The sequence below is a fragment of the Chiloscyllium plagiosum genome, chromosome 7, assembly GCF_004010195.1.
Source record: "Chiloscyllium plagiosum isolate BGI_BamShark_2017 chromosome 7, ASM401019v2, whole genome shotgun sequence".
Taxonomy (NCBI): domain Eukaryota; kingdom Metazoa; phylum Chordata; class Chondrichthyes; order Orectolobiformes; family Hemiscylliidae; genus Chiloscyllium; species Chiloscyllium plagiosum.
Genome location: NC_057716.1, coordinates 89,442,783 through 89,457,833, shown reverse-complemented (window position 1 = coordinate 89,457,833; position 15,051 = coordinate 89,442,783). Strand labels below are relative to the sequence as shown.

The 15,051-nt window shown below is 38.1% G+C and overlaps 1 protein-coding gene across 1 annotated transcript in view; it reads right to left on the bottom strand.

Annotated features, from left to right (window-relative positions):
• Positions 1-1,444: 1,444 nt before the first annotated feature.
• Positions 1,445-15,051, bottom strand: part of nifk (nucleolar protein interacting with the FHA domain of MKI67) — a 30,045-nt gene continuing 16,438 nt past the window's right edge. The window contains exons 2-6 of the mRNA XM_043694199.1: positions 13,542-13,670; positions 9,154-9,262; positions 7,516-7,727; positions 6,376-6,441; positions 1,445-3,194 (exon numbers count right to left, since the gene is read on the bottom strand). Of these exons, the coding sequence (XP_043550134.1) occupies positions 3,057-3,194; positions 6,376-6,441; positions 7,516-7,727; positions 9,154-9,262; positions 13,542-13,670 (654 nt within the window). The 3' untranslated portion in view covers positions 1,445-3,056. The remainder of the gene's footprint in view (positions 3,195-6,375; positions 6,442-7,515; positions 7,728-9,153; positions 9,263-13,541; positions 13,671-15,051) is intronic.

The window sequence follows — 15,051 nt, the reverse complement described above, 5'->3', positions numbered from 1 at the left end:
ACATTAGCATAAACTGGAGCATGCACATCTTACATTCTTCATATTTTTGGTACTGCACCCAAGACATTTCTAAAATCAGACATGATCCTAACCATTGCTTTTTGAGTGTCGGTAAAGCACAATTATAACTTGTTCCAACAGAGGCATGGAATAAGCTAACTGGAACAACCAGTTTGGAATGTCTGACCTCATGTCTGCCCAGAATCAGGAATTTCTAGGCAATCTCACAGCATTAAGTCAGAACCATTATGAAAGCCCCAAATTAAGACAAGGTTGTCAGATAAATTAAATGTGATTACTCCAAGCTAAAAGGCTTAAAACATCAGTTGCATATTCTGATTTGTTTGAAAAATGCAGGGAAGTTGAAGCCAGCTGGCAGACGACAGTGTGTGAACCAAAAAGAAATCAATCTGAAAATCAGGATCACCTCATTAAATAATAATTGGTGCTTTCACAGCCTTCCTAGTCTTTTTTCTTCCCTAAGTAGGCAATGCATTGTCTCCAGAAAAATACAAGGAAATCTGTCAAGATATACACAACTAAAATGACACATAAACCTATCTTTATAATATCTAAACATCAGAAAGATCTTTTGCTTTCAGCACACATTCTTCGTGATGTTTAGTTTCTACTATTCTCTTGGTGGCCGCAAAGGAGAAATGCAGCAAATCAAACTTAAAAGACTTAGAAATATACAGCAAAGTATCATAAAAACTGAGAGGCACCATAAAAGACTTACAACAAAGTCTCACTTGTTCAGTCAGAAAAAGTTACTAAAAAATGGATGTGAATCACCTAATCGATCAATAAGCTCATTAATACTAAAAACTAGAAAAATGAGAAACTCAGCATTCTGAAAAGGGAGAAACAGTTAGCTAAGTTTGTGTGTCTCACACTATTTTGCACACTTGCTGTGTGGGATACTCCAGATATGGGCCAATTTTTCCCCTCAATCTATGCTGCTGTTTGTGTTCCACATGATTCTCCTCCCACCCACTTCATCTAAAACTATCAGTATTTCCTATTCTTTCCTCCTTCCTTATTTGTGGAGCTTACTTGTCAAACGTATAGTCATTACAGTACAGAAGGAGGCCATTTATCCTATTGTGTTCAAACTGCCTCCTCTGCTCCCCACACTAGCAAGTGCCACTTTCTGACCAGTGTGTTTGTAAAGGTCTTTCTTGTAATTCATTGCCATTCATTGGGACCCCTACTCTCGCACAAGTGGACAACACCTTCTCGACAGCAGACCAATTCTCTTCTTAACTTTATAGTTCAATGTTCATTCACTTCCTGGCTTGCTGTTTTCCAGAAAAATAAGCTTCAAGTTGTTCAGACTTTAGTGAAAAGTTATAACCTCTCATTTTCTTATATCATCCTTTAAAATCCTCTTTGCAATCCTTATAATATCTTTATTTGCTATCCACAAACCAGACCGTTGCAATGGCCTCTAATTGCACTCTAATTTTATATGCAGGAAATTTGTATCAGAAAATAAAGACGACATGAGAGACAATTCTCAGCAGTAAAAAACTCATTAGTGTTGAAACACAATCATTGTAGCTCACAACATATTGTAACTTAAGTTTTTTCGATATACTGAAAGCTACATGAAATTGATTTATAAACATTTTTATACATATACTTAAAATAACAAAACTAGACAAAACTTGAAGTACATTTATGTTGCATGAATCACAGGAAAACTCAGTTTATAGTACTATTATCTTCATTTTACAAACACTTAACAACTGAGACACCAGATTTTGATTCAAAATTGAGCGAGGCACCAACTCTCCTGTATATAATGAACTCTGCATGTATATAAATTTAATTCAGTAGTTAAATATCAACTGTTTATTGTTATACTGTACAAATTTTTTTTGTCCATTTCACAAATACTGAAAACACGAGGAAAGAAACAACCTTAAAAGCTGACCGACATGATTTATTCTGTCCAATTGCAACCTCTTTGTATAATATGTAATGACTGAATGAAGCTCAGCCAGAAAACATAATTTACTCCAGGCCAGTTACATTTCCTTCCTTCAGTTCTAGTCTAGAATTCATTTTTGAAAAATATTAAACCTTAAAAGTAACAAGGCTAATTGCATGTCAAGGTATGATGAATGCAGCTGCTAAATATGGACAATTACAAAATGTGATAAAGTATACGTGGCAGATTCAGAATGCTGCAAAGTCTAACTACTGCATTAATCATCGGGGTGTAACCAGAGTGCTGATTTCAAGCAGGTAGTCTGAATTTCATAAGATACAAAGATGGTGTCCAATAACCAAATTTGCTGTTCATGACAATGATATTTTGTAATCTCAGCAATACCAAAATGTCAGTAGATACCAATTTTTCTTTAGATATTCAGGCTGAGAAAACAAAGCAGATAAATCTGGTTTCTTTTAAGCACAGCATTTACTTGTTGCCTCTTCTTGTATGTTGATAAGGGCATTGTGCGATATTTTTCCTTCCATCTGCTAATTGACTTAATACATACTGGCAACCTCTCTGTATTTCATGCCTTTTTATTGATTTCTAACTTAGCTTTTAATATTTATCACACAAGTCTTAATTTCAAATAAAACAACTTAACTTTCAAACACCTATTTTGGGCAAAGATGTTTATTCAAAACTGGAAATTAAATTAATTAAAATAAATTTTTGGCTAGAATGCCACACTTCTAAACTGACTTTTTTTGAATTTACCACTGCATAAAAGTATTTAAGCTTTGTGAATATTTTTGGGGAAATAAGAATGACTTGTTGAATTGCAGAACTTTCCACCTTTAATACAAGCAGTTATCAGGGCATCCTGAATATATTTGTTCATACTCCATGTAAAACTTGCACCAACAAATTAATAAAAACTTATCACTTCGGTAGCATTCTTCACAACAATGCATAGCAATGACCAGTAGATCCTAACTTCCTGCAAAGGTAACCAATGTGTCTTTTCCGATTCCTCATTTTAAAATTGTTCAAACTTCACTTGGCACGAATTTTTCTTTTTATTTTCTTTAGCTTGTTCGTTTTATGCACTTTTTCAGTCAATTTGCTCTTCTTTTTTGGCAGTCCTTTCAGCAGGCTGTACCTTGAATGTGATTTCATCATCTGTATCATCAACAGTCTTTAAAGATTGCCGTTGTTTTAGAGTAGTTGGTGTGCAGACAGGAGTCACATCCTAAGAAAATGGTTAAGATTAACAATTGAAATATAGAATTTAGTATCAGGTTCAAAAATATACCCTGCGCCAACAGACTAAGGTGAGACATTCTATTACAATTCTGCTATAAAATTAGGAGGATAGTACTTGAACAGATTGGAGAATTTAGAATTGTACTCCTTACAGTTGGTAAGTTTAGGGGAAGATTTAGTAGCATTTTTCAAATTTATGAAAAGTTTGATACAGCAAATCAGAAAATGTTTCCAGTGGGGTGATAAGTGTTCACTAAGTATTAACCTATCAAGGATAATTGCCAAAAAATTCAGAAGGGAGACAAGGAGGACCTCCCTTTCCCGCCCATAGTCAGTCATGTTCTGTAATCCATTGCAGGAAAAGTTGGTAGAGTTTTCAACAGTTACTTTCGAAGGGAATACCCGATAAAGGAAAATAACACAGTGCTGTGTATCACATGCAGGAAACAATTAAATGGATAAGTTGTTTTCTGAAAAACTTGACCAGGTACATTATGCAGACAGAATTTATATTTTCTTCTCCTGATAGCTAATGTCTGAGAACACAGGTCAGAAGCAACGTGATGCCCAAGAGGATGGCAGAACTGTTACAATTAAGCTGAGAGTTGTTCCCAACTGTTACTGTCAAGACACATGTGAATAAAAGACATGGACAAGACACTATAGCGCAATGGTCACTATTGAAAATAAAAGTCAGATTCTGAACACAAAAAACATTTTGGCAAATTATGAATCTATGCACTGATTATACTTAGCAGCAGTGAATGTCATAGTTCAAAATGTAAGCATTAGAAACCAACCAATCAACTTCTTAACTGGACGATAGGGGAAAATAACAAATCTAAGATACTCATTATTGGATCCTCTTGCACTGAAGACTTGAGGACCACCACAGAATTTACATTCTTAATTCTAACCAAAACATTTACAAATCTAATTAGTGGAAAAATATTAACATACAATTAATATTGGTGTTTCAACTTAGAATGTAAGGTTTAAAACCATTAGGGTATAACTTATGTAATTTTTAGATTAACAATTAGCAGAGTTTTCTTGCACTGGAGGCAGAGATGTTTCAGTGTGATTTGGATAAGTTGAGTGAGTAGGCAAATGCAAGACAAAGTGTAATGTAGCTAAATATGAGGTTATCCACTTTGGTAGTAAAAATTGGACGACAGATTATCTGAATGGTGATTGTTTGTGAAAGGGGAAGGTGCAACAAAACTTGAGTGTCTTTGTACTGCAGTTGCTGAACATAAGCAGTTAGATGCAGCAGACAGAGAAGGCAGAAAATGGTATGTTTGACTCCATAGTGATAGAATTTGAGTGCAGGAGCAAGGATGTTTTGCTGCAATTGTACAGGGCCTTGATGAGATCACTCTGGAAAACCATGTATACGTTTGGTCTCCTTATCTAAGGATGGATGTCCTGGCTGTGGAGAGAATGGGACACAGGACTGAAGTAGAACTGGATTGGTTTGGAGTGAATGAGAGGAGATTCAGAAACCCATAAAATTCTACCAGCATTAAAACTTTAGATTGGGTAAAATGACAGGGCAGGAAGAATGTTCCCGATGACCAGGAATCTCATAACCAGAGGTCACAGTTGAAAAATAAAGGGTAGGTCACTTTGGACTGAGATGAGGAGAAATTTCTGGACCCAGACAGTAATGAGCCGAAGGCATTTTCTGCCACAGAAAGCAGCTGAGGTCAAAACATGGAATAATTTCAAGAAGGGGTTAAATATAATTCTTAGGCAAAAGAGATCAAAGGGTATGGGGGAGAAAGCAGGAACAAGGTACTGAGTTGGATGTTCAGCCATGATCATATTAAACAGCAGAGTTGGCTCAAAGGAATAAATGGCCTACTCTGCTCCTTTTTTCTATCTTTTTATGAGGCAATGAATTCCAACTCTTTCTGAGGTTTTGCCAGGTAAATGCTGTTGCACGTGAAATATGGCACATAGGATTGTTGTGAGATAGCTATTTAGTTCATGAGGACAGGACAAAGACCAATGGAAGGAACAGAGAAGGGAGGGTGCAGCAATACTGGGAGACTTAAAAAGGATGTTAAAGATTCCAAACTCAGCAATTTTACTGGAGATCTAGTTAAGGAGCCGGAAGTCAGTAGCTGCATTTCCATTTTTTTTTGCGGCTTTTGATCACTGTCTTGCGTAGTGACACATGAACATTAGTGTTCCAGTTTGATTTGGAGATCTCTGCATTTCTTGTCAGAAATGATCAGTTACTATTCTGTGTTAAAAGTGGTGAACTGAAGGCATAGACCATAGATTTGCGAGCTGGGTAGACCTGAAAGGTATCACTGGAGTTTACTGATACACCATGTTGTTTTAAAGGACTTAATGGGAAACTGAGAAGGAGAATCCATGCCACTTAGAGTGATAGAGACACACATCCTGGAAACAGACCCTTTGGTCCAACTCATCCATGCTGACCAGATATTCTAAATTAATCTAGTCCTGTTTGCCAGAATTTGGCCCATATTCCTCTAAACTCTTCCTCTTTGCTTAACCATCCAGATGCCTATAAATGTTGTAATTATACCAGCGTCCACTACTTCCTCTGGCAGCTCAATCCGTACACGCACCACCATCTGTGCATGGTCCCTTTTAAATCTTTCTGCTCAGGTCCCTTTTAAATCTTTCCCCTCTCAGCTTAAACCCATATCCTTTCGTTTTGGACTTCTCTACACTGGGGAAAATACCCTGACTATTCACTCGAACCATGTCTCTCATGATTTTATAAACTTCGAAAAGGTCAACCCTCAGCTTCTGACACTCCAGCTAAAATAGCACCCACCCCCATAGGTCAAACCCTCCAACCCCACCAACATTCTTGTAAATGTTTTCTGAACCTTTTCAAGTTTCACAACATCTTTCCGATAGCAGGGAGACCAGAATTGAACACAGTATTCCAAAAGTGGCCTAATCAATGTCCTGTACAACTGCAAAATGACTTAAAGGACAGTGGGATCCTTCTATGATTTTGTTCTAACAGATTCGGTAATTGGTCCTGGCAGGCTTTAATGAGCCATCCACTGTAAAGCAATAACCTCTAAATTGAAAGTTACATATGGACATTGCAGAACAACATAGGCATCAAATAATTGCTGTAATCAGTCAGTTCCTGGATAAGGTTTTCAGCTTACCTGGCTATTTACTGTGTCATTCATTTCTGTGCACACTTGCTTTTTCATTTGAGGCAACACTGCAGCCTAAAGAGTAAGAAATAATGATTGAAAATTGATTGTGCAAGGAATTAACGAATACCAGAATTTGAAGCTGCAACACTTTTTCAAAAACAAAAGTTTCGCCAACAATACAAGATTTTGGAAATGGGGAGAATCTCAATAATGTATGCATGCCAAGATCACAGATGAAGACATTTTGGACTCAGATTGATACTTCAAAGCTTCAGAGGCTCTTAGGGTGAACTAACCCATCTGTAGACCAGAAGGCCTGGGTTCAAATCCTTCCTGTTCTACGTGTGCCAGAACACACCGTGGGCGGCACGGTGGCACAGTGGTTAGCACTGCTGCCTCACAGCGCCAGAGACCCAGGTTCAATTCCCGACTCAGGCGACTGACTGTGTGGAGTTTGCACATTCTCCCCATGTCTGCGTGGGTTTCCTCCGGGTGCTCCGGTTTCCTCCTACAGTCCAAAGATGCGCGGGTCAGGTGAATTGGCCATGCTAAATTGCCCATAGTGTTAGGTTAAAGGGGTAAATGTAGGGGTATGGGTGGGTTGCGCTTCGGCAGGTCGGTGTGGACTTGTTGGGCCGAAGGGCCTGTTTCCACACTGTAAGTAATCTAATCTAATCTAATCTAATCTAATCATATCTGAACAGGCTGATTAAAAGATATCTACATTCAAACCTTGTACAGAAACATTCTTTTGAATGTCATGCACTAATCTTCATGGTTTTAATCAAGAAATGTACTCACCCCAAATTAGATATGCTCACAGCCACACCTTTATATCCATATTGATAAGTGTAAAAAAATCATTTAAAGCTATCCCGTTTCAAAAATAGATTTAAAATAGGGTAAGGAAAAGTTGCAGCACAAAGAAATTATCTCCCCACAAAACCAAGTTTATTGTATAAGTAAATGACAAAATAAAAAAAGGCAGAAATGATTTACAATGAAAGGAATTTCCAGTTATACTTACCAAAGTTAAAGGAATTTAAACACAATCAGAGAATCTTGCAACCAATCTGCTATTGTAATGATGTAAAAATTAAAAGAATGATAATCATAATGAGGACTCAATACATGAAGAAAACTTACAAAACCAGGAAAGTCATAGTCAATCCCTTTCTCAGCAAGCCTTTTCCGTAACTGCCCTTCTTTTGCAAGGAGTCTCTTTGACATTACACTTTCTTGCTTTGGTGTTCTTTCCTTGTTGTAACGAGTAACAGCCGGGAACCTCGGCTTATTAAAAGATGTATGGCTACCTTTAAAAAGTTGTGCATGTACTTTCTCTGGTGGAAGAACCTGACCTGAAAAATATGACAATTAAACATATTTACTACATGAGGGATGACCAAACTTTTCAGTATCAAGATACATTTTAATGAGACAAACAATTCCATAGCACTTTATTCAGCTGGCCTGATGCCAACGTCCATGCAAGCATGATATCAGACGTCTATACTTGCATGGAAGCGTGCGCATGTACAGACGATAGAGGTACCTGGTGTCAGCAGACACTGCCTTCAATAATAAACACAGAGGCTTTAGAGGAGATCAGAAGTGTGGCTATAGCCTCGAGACTTGGGTGAAGTGGCGATTTTCTTACCTGGTGTGCCATGGCACATTGGTTGAAAACTGCTGCACTCTATCTTTGGTTGTGAAAACATTGACAATGTGTATTTCTGATGCATTTTAATGCACAAAAATGCATCAAAACAAATCAGAAATTATGTAATTTAATCAACTTTCTTAATGTTTCCATACACTACTGATCAATTACAAGGAAGCACACACGATCCATTTCAGTGACTCTTGCTAATGTAAAATAAAGATACATGAATGGAGCATGTTGGAGTTCACCACCCCTCCCAAGTTTTGCTTTCCCAGCCTGACGATGAAAGAATATTAAACAAATAATTTTCATCATCTGTCCGAAGAAGGCCATAATTCATCCTAAGTGAAAATGTAGATACTGGCATGCATGTTTTCCTTCAAATACAAATACAGCAGGATCAAGGGTGCTTTTTTTTTGAGGAGAGTCAGTGGTGGCAATGATGGCAGTATGGGAGGAGAAGGAACAGCTAACAATATCAATTTATACAGAGACAAAGAAGGCAAGTTGGCTTTTGAATAATTTGATAGTAATTAGGCTCAGGGAGCAGCAAGCGCGTGTCATGGGAGGTGAGGAATAGAGAGGGGACGAAAGGAATTACAAGAAAAAAAAATAAATATCCAAGTTCGGTTAGGGCAGGGATCCTAAGAGAAATTTGGCTTGGTGGGCGAGAGGAATGGTTCTGAGGCATTGGAATGGCCTAGCTAGATGTGGAAACGTGGAGATTGTGGAATCAGAGTTCTTGTTTTTGATTTAATGGCCCCATAGAAAGCATTTGAGTCAAATATGCTGCATGTGTGTAAAGGGTGGAACAAATCCAACTTTTATTCTCACTCCAGTTGCACTCACATCATTTGGCTTGCACATAAAGAATGGTCATCTAAGCGCTTCCGAAGACGACCTATTGCATTTAGGATTATCCCCAGGTATGAATCAATGCCAATAAGAAATGGAAAGGATAAAGTCAAAATTTCTCGAAGCACCAGGTGTTGTTCATTAACCAGTCAAATGGAATTATTTCAGACAGTGAAGATAATCTCAGTAAGCCATGGGCAGGGAGCCAGTTTGTAGAACATGAACATTAAACTCTAATTTTGAAATGTTTACTGTCAAATACTTACATTTTAAGAGCCTTTCATTAAATAAATAGTTGTTCATTGTTTCTGCAACGATTTTGGCAACTTCCTCACATGCAAACTCCACAAAAGCGTATCCTTTGCTATTTCCGGTCTATAGTTTAAAATAAAACATATAATATTCAAATAGTACCTGAGCCACAAGTATATCAGCTTTGGTAAGAATTAGAAACTGAATCAAATGTTTGTTGCTTAGCAACTGTAAACTGATCTGACAGCAGTTTAACAACAAGGTTGTAAATTAACATTTTCTCCCCCAAAGATTTCTCTTCACAATCAGCACATTTCTAATGAGAAAAAAAATCTTTCTTAAAAAAGATAATTCTTTGTAAATCCTAACATCAATTTAACCGATAAATTATTTGTTCCAAGATTTCTCCCACTGTCATTCTACAAATGGAAGGTGCAGTTCAAGTAATTGTTTTCTGGGAGGTATAATTCTCATTGTGATCCAAACAAGACTAAGGAATAAACAAAACAGAAAACTTGATTCTAAAGCTTAGGGAAGTTACAGTTTAAAATTACAGTCTAGTGGTATTATCATTAGACTATTAATTCAGAACTCAGTTAACGTTCTGGGAATCTGGTTTCAAATCTCACCATGTCAGATGATAGAATTTGAATTCAATAAAACAAATCTGGAATTAAGCATCTTAAGACAACTGTGAAACCATTGCCGATTATCAGAAAAACCCAGCTGGTTCACTAATGTCCTTTAGGCAAGGAAACTGCCATCCTTACCTAGTCTGGCCTATTTGACTGCAGACCCACAGCAACATGGTTGACAATTTACTGCCTGCTGGGCAAACTCAATGGGCAATAAATGCTGGCTTAGCCAAAGATACCCACATCCCTCGAGTGAAGTAAAAAATATTCAGTAAAAAGAATTGAGAAGATTTCTAAAAAATTAGTATACCTAAAACAAACCCTTGTTATCTATAATTGTAAAACATTTGGTTTCAGGCCTCCCAAACTTATTACAGTAATAGACACTACTCTAATTTTCATTGGCTTTCGAAAAGTCCTTCAAGATAGAAGTTTCAAGTATGTATGATGGCGCAAATCCTATTGCCTGTATTTTATTCAAAATACTGCAATGCAGACTGAAGCAATTTAAAGAAATAAAAGAAAAACTGAAATCCAACTTTCCAATGGAATCTCACATTTTGTGACATGATAAAAGAAATGGAACTGACAGGAATTCAATTTGATCATATATTAATCCTCAAGAATGTATAACAGGCACAAAATCAATATATTGTTTTTAATACTTTCAAAATCTGGTGAGACTGAGGAAGTTTAAGTGGCAAAGAAACAAATATATACAACACAGACAAAATAAATAGAATAGTGGGATGGACTTAAACTATTATGGTGGGAATGAGGCAACAGAAGCCTATTACACAGTCAAAAGAGTACTTATTTGAATGAAACATTGAGGAGGACAGTCACAGCAAAGTGGAAATCAGTGCAAAACAAGCAGATAAAGCAGGCCTACAATGCTGTTAGGAATGGAGTTTAAGGATTTTGATCTAACGACATTGAAAGAGCAAGTCTGGATGGTGAGTGGTTTAGAAAGGCACTTGCAGATTCCGATGTTCACAAGGACCCACTGCACTTGTCCTTCTAGACTGTAGACGTCATGGCTTTGAATGGCACCATCCCAGATATCTTGGTGAATTTCTGCAATGCATCTTGTAGATGGTACATACTGCTGCTAATGGGCAGTAATGGAGGAAGTGAATACTCCTAGATGCGATCCAATCAAATGTGTTACTTTGACCTGGATGATGTCAAGCTTCGAGTGCTGATGGAACTGATGGCCGGAGTTAAGAGTTCAGTTACTCACTACTTAATTCCTAGCCTCTGATCTGCTTTTGTAGCCATACTATTTACATGATTGGTCCACTTTACTTTCTGGTCAATGATCATCCCAAGGGTGTTGATAGTGGGGGATTCAGTTCAATCACGTTAAGATTGGTCAAATTCTCTCTTATTGGAGATAAGCACTGCCTAGTATTTCTGTGGCATGAATGTTACTTTCCACTTTTCATTCCAAACCTGGATATAGTCCAGGTCTTGCTGCAGTCAGATAAGAGACTGCTTCAGTATCTGATGAGTCGTGAACACTGTGCCATTATCGGTGAACATCCCTACTTCTGACCTTATGACGGAGGGAAGGTCATTAATGAAGGACCTGAAGATGGTTGGGCCTAGAACACTGAGGAACTGTGCCTTCTGGCATAGTGGTGGCAGTCCTACCACTAGGTCTAAATGCCTGATTCAAGTCCCATCTGCTACAAATGTGCTTTATAAAATATCTACACAGGCTGATTGAAAATACCTACACTGACGAACTCCTGCACAGGTATCTTGGAGGTTAGCTGATTGACTTCCAAAAACCTCAACTATCTTCCTTTATGTTATGTATGTCACTAACCAGTGGGCAGTTTCCTCTCTGATTCCCATTAATATGGAGCTCTTGATACAACACATCGTCAAATGTGTCCTTGATTTCAAGGTTAATCACTTCCATCTCATGAATTCAGCTCTTTTCTCCATGTTTGAACCAAGGTTGTAATGAGATTGAAAGCTGAGTGACCAAACTGAGTGTCAATGAGCAACTGCTGCTTGAGAGCACTGTTAATGACACCTTTCATCACTGATGATCATGAGTAGATAGACTAGGTTAGATGCTGGTGACTAGTTGGTTCAGTATTTATTGACATCCTTAGCTGTCCCTGAGAAGGTTGTGATGAGCTGCATCTTGAATTGCTGCAGTCGACTGCAATAGGCAGACCCACAATGCCATTAAAAGAGGGGGCTCCAAGAGTTCTATCCAATGATACTGAAAGAACGGCAATATATCTCCATGTCAGGATGGTGAATGCTTTGGAGGGAAACCCATAGGTGTTGGCATTCCCATGTATTTGCTGCCCTTGTCCTTCTGGATAAAAATGGTCTTGGGTTTTAAAGCTGCTGTCTAAGGAATCTTGGTGAATTCCTTCAGTGCACCTTTTAATGGTGAGCATTGATGCTGCTCAGCATCAGCGCTTGACAAAACAGATATTTGTGGATGTGAACGTGTGAATCACACAGGCTGTTTTGTCTTGGATGGTTTTAAGCTTCTTGCATGTTGTTAGAACCACCCTCATCCAAACAAGTGTGGAGTACTCCACCACATTTCTGACTTGAACCTTATAGATGGTGGATTTCTGGACACAAATTACAACTTGTGATGTGGACAGTGCAGGAAGATGGCATCGTGGAAATGATCAACCATGACCTAATTGAAAGACAGAGGGTTCAACTGGCTGAACAGTCTATTCCGGCTCCTTTGAGTGCCTACCTTGTCCAATTTTTTCCAGAAATTGCTCTGTAAAATTTTGCATTCTGACATTTTACCCATATGAACGCCATTCAATATGCAGTTTATCAAATCAATAATCTAAATTGTACAGTCATTTCACAAGCTGACTAGAGAGAGATAATTGCAATTACTTTGCAATTTTGCATTTGAACGTCTGCAAGTGATATTTATTCAAATGAATTCAGCAGCTTAAAGACATTTTAGATTTTGTCTGTTAATTCTGTAGTCTAGATGTTGAACAATACTGCCAAGAACTGAATTCATTCACTATCGTATCTCCGCTCATGTAAACATTACTGAAGAGTTGGATATACTAACTGCAGTTCTGCTAACAGTTAAACAGATTGACTTAGCAATATTTAACCATTAGCATCTAAATTAAACTTTCATACATTAAGAATGGTAACAGGACTCAAAACGTTAATTCTATTTTCTTTCCACAGATGCTACCAGACTGGTTTAGTTTTTCCAGCGGCAATTTTTGTTTTTGTTCATAACTACACTTGTGCTGCACTAGCTCCACATGATGTAATTTTGCTCCCCAAAATATTAATTTTGGAGTACTCAGATCCTACCTCTCTTGATGTACAATCCCACTACAAAATTTCTGTTATATGTTTTACATGAGCAGAGACACTGGTTGGCAATAAATCACCATGCTGTATATACATTGAGATTGGCTGTGTAAATGAATCCTGATAAATGAAAAGTCTGGGTTTCTACACCTTATTTTTGGATCAGAATTTGTAGGTATTGCAGATAATACTCATTTTAATAATGCCCATCCAAAAATTAATTCACACCAACGTAAACATAAATAACAATGTGATTGCATGAACATTTTCTCTCTCAAGGTGAGAATTGCCACCATATGGTCTAAGGACAATTATATTTAAAAAATGCTTCACTCGGGATCTTTCATAGATGATTAAATAAAATGCGACTCCAATTTTTAAAGAGCTTCATGCTTTGATATGGCATTTTCACCATACATGTTCATTACCTTTTTGCTGCGGGAAAGTCGAACTCTTAAAACAGTTCCAAACTGGGAGAAGTATTTCTTGATTGCGGGTTCAAAGAATCCTTTGGGAATATGGCCCAAGTAAATTACACCTGGTGTCAGCTTTTCAACCTAAGAGATAGAGTTGATTAGGTCCAAATGGCACTCACATTCATTTTCAGAGCATTGTGATACATTCCAAAGCACAGAATAATAATACATGGTATTATAAACAGCAAAGTAATTTGTCATTGTCAACATTATAAAAATGCTCGAGACTACATATAAAATGCAGGGAACAACCATCAGGGAATGAGACATTCTAGTCTGATGCACTAACAATCCTCCAAACAGAATGAAGGAAGATGTGTTGACATAAATCATATGCGCACTAACAGCATCTCCTTTCAGCAAGGAAATTTAAGCTATATGAAATAGTCAAATCAGTTTAAGATAGCTTATTTTCCTCCATTAAAACGAATAGGAAATGCTCCCTCAACACTTGCTATCCATTTTTTAGTCACTGTATTCATTAATCCTCATCACCAGGGATTGCAAGTGTCAAAGAAAATCTAACTGAAAACTTGGTTCAAAAAACACATCTTTCAGATCCGACCAACCTCACTGAAATTCTGACACAACCCTTCATTGAACCCGATTACTTCTCGGCATAACATTGATTTTAGTAGTACTCAGCCTGCATCCAATGTTAGCACACCACTTCAGACATGTTGATTACTTTGCAATTCTAAAATGTTGACCATATAAATGAAGGGGAGGAATGATGCAAGATTACCATGTTTCTGATCGTGTTTTCCGGGTCTTGGAGGGGGAGGGGGAGCAGCCCGAAGTCGTGGTCCATATTGGCACCAACGACATAGGTAGGAGGAGTGCTGAGGATGTTAGACAGGCTTTCAGGGAGCTAGGTTGGAAGCTCAGAGTTAGAACGAACAGAGTTGTTGTCTCTGGTTTGTTACCCGTGCCACGTGATAGAGATTCGAGGAATAGGGAAAGAGAACACTTAAATGCGTGGCTACAGGGATGGTGCAGGAGGGAGGGATTCCGGTTTTTGGATAACTGGGGTTCTTTCTGGGGACGGTGGGACCTCTATAAACAGGATGGTCTACACCTGAACCTGAGGGGCACCAGTATCCTTGGTGGGAGGTTTGCTAGTGCTCTTGGGGGGGGTTTAAACTAACTCTGCAGGGGCATGGAAACCCAGATTGTAGCTTCAGGGTGCAGAGCCTGGAGTGTAGGGAGGTTAGGAACATGGCATCAATTTCAAAGGAGAGTGCCTGTAAACAGGAAAGTGGCTTGAAGTGTGTATACTTCAATGCAAGAAGTATACGAAATAAGGTAGGTGAACTTGCAAGCGTGGGTTGGTACCTGGGACTTCGATGTTGTGGCTATTACGGAGACATGGCTAGAACAGGGACAGGATTGGCAGTTGCGGGTTCCAGGATTTAAATGTTTTAGTAGGGACAGAGGTGGGGGTAAAAGAGGGGGAGGTATG